The sequence below is a fragment of the Lontra canadensis genome, unplaced genomic scaffold, assembly GCF_010015895.1.
Source record: "Lontra canadensis isolate GAN:19392208 unplaced genomic scaffold, GSC_riverotter_1.0 scaffold24, whole genome shotgun sequence".
Classification (NCBI taxonomy): domain Eukaryota; kingdom Metazoa; phylum Chordata; class Mammalia; order Carnivora; family Mustelidae; genus Lontra; species Lontra canadensis.
The window spans coordinates 19,759,493-19,772,915 of record NW_022631018.1 but is presented as its reverse complement, the minus strand read 5'-3'; the positions used below and the strand labels follow the sequence as shown (position 1 = coordinate 19,772,915).

At 37.9% G+C, this 13,423-nt stretch overlaps 1 protein-coding gene across 6 annotated transcripts in view; it reads left to right on the top strand.

Moving 5' to 3' along the window:
• Positions 1-13,423, top strand: part of DNM3 (dynamin 3) — a 516,334-nt gene that overhangs the window by 181,175 nt on the left and 321,736 nt on the right. For all 6 annotated transcript variants that reach the window (XM_032862979.1, XM_032862977.1, XM_032862981.1 and 3 more), the window contains 2 exons: positions 11,620-11,718; positions 12,303-12,463. In XM_032862979.1, the coding sequence (XP_032718870.1) occupies positions 11,620-11,718; positions 12,303-12,463 (260 nt within the window). The remainder of the gene's footprint in view (positions 1-11,619; positions 11,719-12,302; positions 12,464-13,423) is intronic.

Here is a 13,423-nt window from a genome sequence, read left to right as displayed (position 1 = left end):
CTGGCCTTAGTCCCAGTGCTGCAGGTCCCCTCCCTTGGAAAATCAGTGCAAACCCTGCAAACGCTATCTCCCTACCTGTGTGTTTTGTGGGACCTCAGTTCTGGCAGCAGGGGAAGGTCTTGTTTAGCAGAGAGAACTCTCCACATCTTGTGAAAACATGCCCTACCCCTGGTGAGGACCAAACACTGCCCACAATAAGCACAGAGAGCCTCTGCAGACAACTGGGCTAAAAGAAAAAGGCCAAGACTCAATAGCAGAGCACACACAACACTCACACTCAAAGGAGACAGTCCCTGAAGTGCCAGACCCTAGTGAACAGGGGACACTACACTGCAGGGCACTTGAGGACCTCTTCATAAGTTACTATCCTCAAGAGCAAGAGAAGTAGCTGACCTTCCCAACAGACAAAAACAGACACAAGAAGTCAGACAAAATGAGAAGACTGAGAAATCTCTCCCAAATGAAAGAACAGGACCAAACTACAGCAAGAGACCAAAGAGAAACAGATAAAAGTAATATGCCTGATAGAGAATTTAAAGTAATGGTCATAGAAGATAGTCACTGGACTTGAGAAACGAGTGGAGGACATCAGTAAGATCCTTAACACACAGAAAAAAAAAAAAAAGAACCAACCAGAGATCTGGAACATAATAAATGAAATTTAAAAAATACTTAATGGACTAAATAGGCTAGGTGAAGCAGAGAAATTAATTAATGACCTGGAAGACAGATAATGGGGAGTAATCAAGTTGAGCAAAGGAGAGGAAAGAAAATCATACAAATTGAGAATAGTCTTATGGAACTCAGTGACTTCATCAAGCATAATAACATTTGCATATAGAGATCTTAGAAGAAGAGAGAGAGAAGGGGGCAGAAAATTTATTTGAAGAAACAATAGCTGAAAATATCCCTAATCTGGGGAAGGAAACAGATATCCAGATATGGGAGGCACAGAGATCCTCCCAAAAATTCAACCCAGGGAGGTCCACAAAGAGACACGTAGTTGTTAAAATGGCAAAAAGTAGCAATATAGAACGAATTTTGATAACAGCAGGAGAAGACAGTTACATACAATGGGAACCTCCATAAGGCTATCAGTGGATTTTTCAACAGAAACTTTGCAGACCAGAAAGGAATGGCATAATATATTCAGAGTGCTGAAAGGGAAAAATCTGCCAAGAAAAATTCCAATTTCTATGAGGCCAATATCACCCTGATACCAAAACCAGATAAAGACACAACAAGAAAAGAGACCTATCGGCTGGTATCGCTCATGGAATTAGATGCACATATCTTTAATGCAGTATTAGCAAACCAAATCCAAAAATATATTTAAAAATCATATATCACAATCAAGTGGGATTTACTGCAGAACGCAAAGGAGGCTCAATATTTATAAAACAATGTGACATGTCACTTCAAGAAAAGTTAAAAACCATATGACCATTTCAGCATTTGACAAAGTACAACATCCATTCAAGATAAAAACCCTCTACAAAGTAGAGTCTAGACAGAGCATACCTCAACACAATAAAGCCCTTAAATGAAAAATGCATAGCCAATATTATACTCAGTGGTGAAAAGAAGAGCTTTTCCCCTAAGGTCAGGAACAAGGCAAGGATGTCCACTCCCATTCAACATGGTATTGGAAGTCCTCAACAGCAACCTGACAATATAAAGAAATAAAAGGCATCTGCATTAGTAAGGAAGAAGGAAAACTTTCACTTTACAGATTACATGATACTAAAGACTCCACCAAAAAAAAAAATACTAGAACTGATACATGAATTCAGTAAAGTTGCAGGATATGAAATCAATGTACAGAAATTGCATCCCTATACACTAAGTGAAGCAGCAGAAAGTGAAATTAAGAAAACAATCCCATTCACAGTTGCACCAGAAACAATAAAATATCTAGGAATAAACTAAACCAACGAGGTGAAGGATATGTACTCTGAAGGACCTGTACTCTGATGAAAGAAATTTAAGATGAAGCAAGGAAATAGACATTCTGTGCTAATGGTTTGGAAGAACAAATATTGTTAAAATGTTCATACTACCCAAAGCAATCTACAGATTTAATGCAAATCCCTATCAAAATAAAAGCATTTTTTCATAGAACTAGAACTAACAATCCTAAAATTTGTATAGAATCACAAAAAAATAGCCAAAGCCATCTTGAAAAAGAAAAACAAAATTAGAGGGACCCCAATTCCAGATTTCAAGTTATAGTCCAAAGGAGAGTAATTAAAACAGCCTGGTACTGGCATAAAAGCAGACACATAGATTAATAGAGTAGAACAGAAAACCCAGAAACAAATCTATAATTTTATGGGCAATTAATCTTTGATAAAGGAGGAATGAATATACAATCAGAAAAAGACAGTTTCTTCAACAGGTGGTGTTAGGACAGCCACATGCAAAAGTATGAAGTTGGACCATTTTCTTTCACTATACACAAAACTAAATTCCAAAAGGTTTAAAGACTTGAAACCATAAAAATCCTTGAAGGGAGCACAGGCAGTAATCTCTCTGACATTGACTGTAGCAAAATTTTTGATATGTCTCCTGAGGCAAGAGATATAAAAACAAAAATAAACTCTTAGGACTATATCAAAATAAAATTTCTGCACAGCAAAGGTAATCAACAAAACTAAAAATAAGGCTAGTGAATGGGAGAGGATATTTGCAAATGACATATCTGATAAAGGGTTAGTATCCAAAATATACAAAGAACTGATACAACTCAATACCCAGAAAACAAATAATCCAATTAAAAAATGGACAAAAGACATGAACAGACAGTTCTCCAAAGAAGATATACAAATGGCCAACAGACACAGGAAAAGATATTCAACATCATTCATCATCAGGGAAATGAAAATTACAATGAGTTATCACCTCACACCTGTCAGAATGGCTAAAATCACAAAGAAGAAACAAGTATCTGTGAGGATGTGGAGAAAAAGAACTCTTGTGCACTGTTTTTGGGAATACAAACTGGTGCAGCCACTGTGAAAAACAGCATAAATTTTCCTCAAAAAATTAAAAATAGAACCACGCTAAGATATAGTAATTTCACTACTCAGTACTTATCCTCCCAAAAGATGAAAACACTACTTTAAAGGGATACATGCACCCCTGTATTTTTTGTGGCATTATTTCCAACAGCTAAACTATGGAAGCAACCCAAGTGTCCACTGATAGTTGAATGGATAAAGAAGATGTGGTGTATATATACAATGGGGTATTAACCAGTTATAAAAAGGAATGCAATCTTGACACTTGTAATAACATGGATAGAGGTAGAGAGTATAATGTTGAGTGATTCAAGTCAGTCAGAGAAAGACAAATGCCATACAATCACACTCATATGTGGAATTTAAGGAACAAAACAAAGGAGCAAAGGAAAAAGAGAGAGAAACCAAGAACCAGACTTTTATCTATAGAATACAAACTGATGGTTTCCAGAGGGAAAGTGGGTGGAGGGATGAGTGAAATAGGGTATGGGTATTAAAGAGTATACTTGTCATGATGAAAACAAAATGATGAAAAAAAGGAAGAATGAGGGGCGCCCGGGTGGCTCAGAGGATTAAGCCTCTGCCTTCAGCCCAGGTCATGATCTCAGGGTCCTGGGATCGAGCCCCACATCGGGCTCTCTGCTCAGCGGGGAGCCTGCTTCCCACCTCTCGCTCTCTCTGCCTGCCTCTCTGCCTACTTGTGATCTCTGTCTGTCAAATAAATAAATAAAAATTAAAAAAAAAAAGGAAGAATGAGTCTGAGTTGATTTAAAAAAAAGTGTGTGGGGGGGGAGGAAAGGATATTTAGAGTTGAGCAGCATTGTTACAAAGATAAAGAGCCCAAGAACGCATGATCACATGGAGAAGTGCAACATGTTGGGTGTGACTGGAGTTTAGGATTGGAGTAGGGTGGGAGGCGTGGTGAGAATCAAAGCTAGTGAGATCATAACGTTCATTTACTGGGTGTTTTAATGTACCAAGTACTTTACATGTGTAATGTTATTTAATTGTCTTTAATTAATAGATTTTAATTTTTTAGAGCTAGTTTAAGTGGGAAGTACAGAGAGTTCCCATATACATTCCAACCCCACATGCACAACTTCCCCAACTATTAACATCCCACACCAGAGTGGTACATTTTTTAATAATCAATGAACCTAGAACTGATGTATCACTATTACTCAAAGTTCATAGTTGACATTAGGGTTCACTCTTGGTGATATATATTATATGGATTTTGACAGATGTAGAATGTTATGTATCCACCATTGTGATACCACATAGAATAGTTTTCACTGCCCTAAAAATGCTCTGTACTCCACCTTTTTTTTTTTTTAAGGATTTTATTTATTCATTTGATAGACGGAGATCACAAGTAGGCAGAGAAGCAGGCAGAGAGAGAGGAGGAAGCAGGCTCCCTGCTGAGCAGAGAGCCTGATGCAGGGCTTGATCCCAGGACCCTGGGATCATGACCCAAGCTGAAGGCAGAGGCTTTAACCCACTGAGCCACCCAGGTGCCCCTGTACTCCACCTTTTTATCCTTGCCTCCCCTAACCCCTGGCAACCACTAAGCTTTTTAGTGTCTCCATTTTTTGTGTTTTGTGTTTTGCCTTTTCTAGAATAAACTTTGTAGCTTTTTCAGATTGACCTCTTTCATTTAGCAATATGAATTTAAAGTTCCTCCCTGTCTTTTTATGGCTTGATAGCTCGTTTCTTTTCAGCACTGAATAATGTTCCATTATAAGTAAATCTTCTGTAAACATCTGTGTGCACATTTTTGTGTGGATATGTTTTCAATTCCTTTGAGTAAATACCAAAGAGTACAATTAACTGTATCACGTGGTAAGAGTATATTTAATTTTGTAAGACACTATTTTCCAAAATGTCTGTACTATTTTGCATTCTCAGTAACAATGAATGCGTCTTCTTGGTACTCCATAACCTTGCTGCCTTTGATGTTGTCAGTTTTGGATTTTGGCAATTTTAATAGGTGTTCAGTGATATCTCACTTATTTTAATTTGCAGTTCCCTATTGAACAATAATGTGGAACACCTTTTCTTTCTTTTTTTTTTTTGTGAAGATTTTATTTATTTATTTGACAGACAGAGATCACAAGTAGGCAGAGAGGCAGGCAGGGGTGGGGGGAAGCAGGCTCCCTGCTGAGCAGCAGAGAGCCCATTGCGGGGCTCGATCCCAGGACTCTGGGATCATGACTTGAGCCAAAGGCAGAGGCTTTAAGCCACTGAGCCACCCACGCACCCCTGGAATACCTTTTCATATACATACTTAACCATCTGTACATCTTTTTTAGTGAGGTGCCTGTGCAGATGTTTTACCCATTTTTAAATCAGGTTGTTTGTTTTCTCCCCCTGTCTGAGGCACAAAGGGATTTTTTTCTCAGATATTCACTGTGAGAACCTGGGTGAGCTCCTGGAGACCAAACCCATAAGAAAATGGATGCTCCCTATGACTTGGACCTCCTAGACTTTTTAATTTACTGAGTTTCTAGAAATTCATCTATTACAGTTTAGATTTTCCTGCTCAGGCACTGGTTCCCATAGGAATTCCTGCTTGTGTGTTTCGGCTTCCATAAATTGTGGTTCTCTGAATTTACCTATCTGCCTATCCAAATTTGGGGAGCAGTGGTTTGTCCTATAACCATACTTCTTTGAAGAATCTAAGAAGGATTGTTGATTTTTTCAGTTGTCCGCTTGTTAAGACATGGGCAACTTCAACTCTTGTTACATGTTACACCAGAAAGTGGAATTTCTGTTATTTAATTTTAAAACATAGATTTATTATTTTCTCATTGTATTGATGAATTAAAGTGAACATATAACTTATTCTTCTGTTGGAAGTCTTTTGAGAGTTAAAGACGATGCAATTAATAATTATCCCGGACATCAAATATAAACTGTGACGATGATTACCCTATTGATGTGGCTACACCTGATGAGAAAATTAAAGATTTTATTTATTTAGTTGTCAGAGAGAGAGAGAGAAAAAATGCACAAGCACTGGGAATGACAGGCAGAGGGAGAAGTAGGTTCCCTGCTGAGCAAGGAGCCCAATGTGGGTCTCCATCCCAGGACCTGGGATCATGACCTGAGCCAATGGCAGCGGCTTAACCAACTGAGCCACCCTGTCATCCCCTGATGAGGAAACTAATGTCTTGGAACTAATAAGGGGGTACTGATGGGTTTGAACCCAAACAATCTGATCCTTGAGCGAGTGCTGTTAGTCTCTATGCTATGTCAGAATCAGTTTGGAAGTGCCGTATGTGTCTTTTCAAGGTCGTTGGTGGGATTTATCAGCACTCAGCATTATGGTCATTCTTTACTAAGAAACATAATTGAAACACAGTATCACACATTATTTATTAGCTCTTGATTTATTTTTATTTTCCTTTTAGTTGGAGGACAAGAATTTTATTAAATTACTCTTTACTTATTATTATATATAACCTCTTCTAAATCTGGAAGTTGTTTTCTTTTTCAGAATTCTGGACTCAAAAGAGACATCCAGTTAATCTTTTGGTTCTATATGTGGATCAACAGGCCCAGATGATGTAACTGACTTGCTAAATAACAGACCTCATCCCTTGTAGAATCTAGCTGAGATTGGGTGGCAGAAAAATATAGGGATTAAAAATGGAAATAGGTTGCCTGGATTCCACACCCTACAGGCTGTGAGCTTTTAGGGAAGCATGTTTTCCTCTCCAAATCTCATTTTCCTGATCCACATAATTGAGAAAATAGCAGTACCCATCTCAAAGAGTTGTTTCAAGTCTATTCCCAGTACCTAGTCAGCACTCAATACATGGTCTCTATTATTATCTTTATCTGAGTTTCTAGGTTACTAGTGAAGTGCTTTTAAAATATGTTTCCTTTGAATCGCTTAGGCAATGGCTTTTTGAGATTTGTCGGTGTAGGTCTCCAGTATGCCAGAAGGAGTTCATTGATTATTTTAAGCTGCTTATTTGTATAATTAACATGAAAAGAAAATAATCTCCTTTGTTATTTCTGGTATACCATCAAGCATAGATTTCTCTGCCTTCGTAGAAATAAAGAAGTAGTAAAGAAAATACTTCTAAAATTTAACTTTTATTTTTATTAATATTATAAACATACACAGTTTAAAAATCAGTCCCAAAAATCAGGCTTTTCTTTCTTTCTTTTTTAAAATAAGATTTTATTTATTTATTTATTTGACAGACAGAGATCACAAGTAGGCAGAGAGACAGGCAGAGAGAGAGGAGGAAGCAGGCTCCCTGCTGAGCAGAGAGCCCGATGCGGGGCTCGATGTGGGGCTTGATCCCAGGACCCTGAGATCATGACCCATGCCTAAGGCAGAGGCTTTAACCCACTGAGCCACCCAGGTGACCCAGTCCCAAAGGCCTTTAACAAAAACTGTCTGTCCCTTGCCCATTCCTCCTGACTCTTGATTACTGATTTCCAGAAGCTATCACTTTCAGCTTTCTTTTGGTGTTTACCTTCATATTTCTATGTAAATTGTTCATACTACTATTTCTTGATTTTTTATCTTTAGATTTTTACTTTTAACTTCCTACTGTAGAGAAGAATTTATCTGTCTTCTTTCTCCCATAGCCACATATACTAACCTTACATATATACATGGACCCTCCTGTGTTCTACTAATATAATTACATTATATTTAAATAATTGTAATTCTGAAAATATCATTCACAGCTGAGCCCTGTGTAAATTTTGATTACATTTCCTTTCTTACATGATATTGCTGTCTTTGAGGTAGATAGCTTGTCTTTTTGTTTGTTTGCATAATCTTCTAAATATCCATCACCAATGGATTCCCAGCCTCTCCTCTAGGAGTTGAAATCTCTTAATACCTTAAAAAATCTTAGGCATTAGGTGTTCTAGTACTTTCATTTTTTTTTCTTAGTGGTGAAATACAGCTCTTCAGTAATCTGTGTCTTCTCATTCAAATAGATATTGACTCTTCTTCCAGCCTAGTACTGGGATCTACACCATCCTGAAAATTCCCTTCCTTTTTTGGTTATATTAACTTTTTTCTTCCTGGATCTCTTATTTACTTCTTTGTTAGTTTGCTTTCCTTTTTTGATGGAACCGATCCTTTAGTAGTTTCCAAAGAAAGAGAAAGGGAGGTAAAATATTTTGAGATTTTGCAAGTCTGAAAATATCTTTTTCTACTCACACATTTATTGATAGTTTTGAATTCAAGGCTAGAAATAACTTTTTCCCTCAGAATTTTGAAAACAGCACTCTATTCAATTTTAGTTTCCAGTTTGTTGCTGGGAAGACTGAACTATAATGATTTCCAAACTTTTTTGTCACTTTCTTTTCTTAACTTCTTTAGGAGCTTATTAGGATTTTTTTTTGTTCACAGTGTTTTGAATCTTATACTGCTATGCCATATTGTGTGTGTGCTTCATATAATGTTGGACACTTGATGGGTTTATTTAATACATAAATTAATCTTTCACTTATAGAATATTTTCTTTACTCGTATGCCCCCCCCAACTATTTCTGTTTCATCTTTTCTGTTTTCCTAGAATGCCAATTATTCAGAAATTGGATCTTCTAAATAATTTCTCTAGTTAATTTTTTTTTAAAGATTTATTTATTTATTTGAGAGAGAGAGAGAGAGATAGAAGGCAGGGGATGGGGAGAGGGACAGGGAGAAACAGAACTCAAGTAGACTGTGCACTGGGCACAGAGCCCAACACAGGGCTGGATCTCACAACTCCGAGGTCATGACCTGAGCCAAAACCAAAAGTTGGATGCTTAACCAACTGAACTACCCAGGCGCCCCTATTTGTCTAGTTTATTTAAGCAAGTTTTCCTTTTCTATTATTTACTTCTATTTCTTTTGTTATGCAGAAGAGTTTCTAACTTTGTACTCCAACCATTCTACTAACATTTTTAAGATTTTATTTATTTATTTGACAGAGAGAGAGATCACAAGTAGGCAGAGAGGCAGGCAGAGAGAGGGGGGAAGCAGGCTCTCCGCTCAGCAGGGATGCTGAGGTGGATGTGGGGCTCGATCCCAGGACCCCGAGACCACGACCTGAGCCGAAGGCAGCAGCTTAATCCACTGAGCCACCCAGGCGCCCCACTACTAACATTTTTAAAGAAATTTCTACTCTCATATTTTGTTAGTGAGAATTCCTTTTGTTTGAATGTTTCCTTTTATGACATTCTTTTCTTGTCCTATGAATGCAGTGACCTCTTGTTTCTCTCTGAGGATATTAATAAAAATAATAACGTTTTTGTCTATGTTTTGTATTATCTTTGTTTCTTCAGTACTGTTTTACAATATTTATTTGTTTTGGTCTCAGAGACTCTCCTTGGCTATCCATTCACATTTCAAATAATTTTTAATTTTTAAAAAAATTTTTTAAAGATTTTATTTATTTATTTGACAGAGAGAGATCACAAGTAGGCAGAGAGGCAGGCAGAGAGAGAGGAAGGGAAGCAGACTCCCTGCTGAGCAGAGAACCCGAGGCGGGGCTCAATCCCAGGACCCTGAGATCATGACCTGAGCTGAAGGCAGCGGCTTAACCCACTGAGCCATCCAGGCGCCCTCAAATAATTTTTTAAATTTTTATTTTTTATTGAAGTGTAGTTGACACACAATATTCTATTAGCTTCAGGTATATAACATAGTCATTCTACAATTATATACATCTCAGTATGATAAAATAAATAAGTCACTTATAGGGAATATAGTCAATAATATTTATATTATATTAATATCGTAATAATTTTGCATGATGACAGTTGGTAACCTATGCTTACTGATTTATATTTAAAAGTGAAATATTAACAGGAAACTCTATGTGGGTGTGCTTGAATAAATGAGTTACAGGCTTCACAGTAGGATGATTTATTGGGCTGTCTTAATTGGAGTTCCTCTGAATTTTAATATCTATGTTTTCCTCTAATAATGGTTAATAAACCCAGACAGAATTTTTGCAATCTCCTGCTTGGGAGGTTAAATTCTACCAGCCAGCGTTTTCTTAAACTGGACTGGGCAGAGAGGTCTTGCCATTCAGTATGTGGGATTTCATAATCACCCTCTTTTAATACCTGCTGCCCTCTAACTGGGTCAGGTGCCCATTAGGGCAGTTTTCCATAGTTCCGTGTTTCCAGAGAATAGACTGTGTGCTCTCCTGCCAGGTTGAGCCGGGGCGGCTCCTAGCTATGTTATCCATGGAAATCTCACTGCTTTCACCCAGTGATCTTGTTGTCAGCCTCAACTGCCCCCACTACTGCCAACTATTGTCAGAACTATTGGCGTCCCTGAACCTTTCCGAGAGGCTGTGATGGAAATGACCCTGCTTCTGGGCTTCGGTTGTTGGCTTTCTTGAACACAGTTTTCCTCTCTAGTCTATCAATTTAGTTGACAGTTATCCCACTGGCCTTACAGTCTCAGCGTTTTTCTTCCATTCTCCCATTTTCTTTGGCTTTCTTGATTTAAACCTTTTTTATTTTTAAAATTCTTTGTATTGCAAGAAGCAGTATATAGCAGTATATTGGTTAAAAGCATGGGCTCTGGACGCCTAGACCCACCCCTTGTATGACCCTGGGAAAACTACTTAATCTCTCTTTCTGCCTCAGTTTCTTCATCTTAAAAAAATAGTTGGAGTCCTTTTTAAGAGCAAATGATTTAAGAGACATAAAGCATGCAAAAACCATAGCTGGCCTAATAAATATTAGCCATTTTAGAGTGGTTTTAGGCAAAAAGATAAAGGTATGTGTTTAATATATCATGTCCAAAGAAATGCACTTAAAAATATGAATCACTAAGCAAATATTGTTCATTTCATCTAGTACATAAAACACTGGACAAAGGCGAGGTATCTGATATGTTACATAAAATGTCTGGGTCTTTATATAGTTTTATTACTGGAAGGTATCTTGGTGATTTTGGTCTCCAACTCTTTATATTACAGATAGGAAAACTGAGACCCAGGTTAAATGACTTGCCTCGAGACTAGAATCCAAGCACCAGGATTCTTCATTTGGTCTTCTTTCCATTAAATCATTTATCTTTTTCTAATGAACAGTGAATGCTGTGAGACTTGAAACTTTATTTTTGGGGATGACACTATCATATGCCTAAGTTTCTTCTTCGTATTTGTTTGTCAAGGGCTTAGAACTGAATCAATAATAAGCTTTGGTTTATGATACACTCTCTTCACTGGTCTTGCTTGTTTATTTACAATAAGGTAATACATAAAAAAATTAAAGCACCCACATTGTGTCCAGTACCTTGGAGGAAAATGTAACGTGTATAATTTCCATGTATGTGTGGTACAAAAATAAATGCATATATTTAGAATTATGGTGGTGATACACCTGTTTGTTATTTTCTCTCCGGAAGTGAAAGTCACCTTATGGATGATACAACTCTCCTTCTCACCCCATCAGAGTCCACCAGACTGGGGTAGCAGTGGACTAGAAAACAAAGTAAGACAGAGAGGAACAGGAAAATGACAGAAATAGGAGTGCCTGCATTTAGCATTGGGACATGTATGTCTCTAAAATTGGTTTGTCTTCTACAAGCTGTGTAATGCTGAGTTTGTTTTCTATGCAGGGTTGAGAACCATTGGCGTCATCACCAAACTGGATCTTATGGATGAAGGAACAGATGCCAGGGACGTTCTAGAGAATAAGCTGCTGCCTCTCCGCAGGGGTAATGTATCACATCCCGTATGGGACTCCTTCGATGACGTGGCAGAGAAACAATCGGGAAACCGATGGGAAGCTGAGTTTTATGCCTTCACAGCTGTGGGGAATGTATTTATGATTAATTACACTTTTTCGGGAATGGCATAATGTACCCAAATGATATATTAAAAATGATCTAAAGGGAGAACTCCTCCTTAAAATAACAGGAATAAGAAAACAGGAAAAGGAAGGAGTTTGAAGGAGGGTATAAATACGCATCATCGACTGCCATGAATGTACCCTGTGCTGTTCCAAGTGTGACTTATTTACTTGCCCACCATGTAACAATACTGCGAAGGGACACACTGTATTAAAGTGCACAGAACTTTTAAGGGCAAAAGACATTAATGTGTTACTGTTAACAAAGTGTCATTAGCCACCTCAGCCAGCCTTTGTTAAATACTGATGTCTCACACTGAGTTTTGCAAAGGGTTCAGTTCTTCAGCCCTTACAAATAATTTTGCTTTTCTTCTCAGCCTGTTTGAGAGCCTTGAAATCTCCCCAAAATGAACAAGTGTCCCAAACCACATTGTATGTGCTCCATTTCAGGTTATGTGGGCGTGGTAAACAGAAGCCAGAAGGATATAGATGGGAAGAAGGACATTAAGGCTGCCATGTTGGCCGAAAGGAAGTTTTTTCTCTCGCACCCGGCTTACCGACATATTGCTGATCGGATGGGGACCCCACACCTGCAGAAGGTCCTTAATCAGGTAAAGACGTTTTCTCAAGGAACAGGAACAATTATGAAATATGGAAGGGACTGTTGGAATTCATATGTCTCATTTTAATATTAATTCTTTCCAAATTAAGACATTCTGCTTAAATGACAGGAATTAAAAAGTGAATATGAGTACTTAGTTGCACACTGTTACTATTCTCAGTGAGTAAAATCTATTTAATGTTACTGAAAGTACACTGCTCAGAGCAGAAATACACTTCTTTAAGAACAGTGAATAAGGGTATATGATCAGCACCCATTTTACTCACAAGATGTAGTCATCTTAAGAAATTAGGGGCACCTGGGGGCACCTGGGTGGCTCAATGGGTTAAGGCCTCTGCCTTCAGCTCAAGTCATAATCCCAGGGTCCTGGGATAGAACTCCGTATCGGGCTTTCTGCTCAGCAAGGAGACTGCCTCCCTCTCTCTCTCTCTGACTGCCTCTGCCTACTTGTGATCTCTGTCAAAGAAATAAATAAAATCTTAAAAAAAAAATCATTAAAAAAAAAAAAAAGAAAGAAAGAAATTAGAAGCACCTGGGTGGCCCAGTTGCTAAGCGTCTGCCTTCAGCTCAGGTTGTGATCCCAGGGTCCTGGGATTGAGCCCCAGGTTGGGCTCCCTGCTCAACGGAGAGCCTGCTTCTCCCTCTCCTATTCTTTCTGCTTGTGTTCTGTCTCTAGGTGTCTCTTTCTCTCTCTCTCTCTCTGTCTCTCGTTCAAATAAATAAATAAATAATCTTTAAAAAAAAAGAAATTATCATTGTACATCTCTGAAAGTTTGATTTCTTGGGCTCTGTTTTGAAAATGTCAATCTGTTATGGTTAGGTTAGATTTCTTTTTAAAATTTCTTTATGGTTTTGTTTAGGATCAATTTGTTCCTTCATTTAAATTTTTGAAAATAATGAAGGCTTATAAGCAGTCATTGATCTCCATTCATCTCAGTTTTCCGGCTAG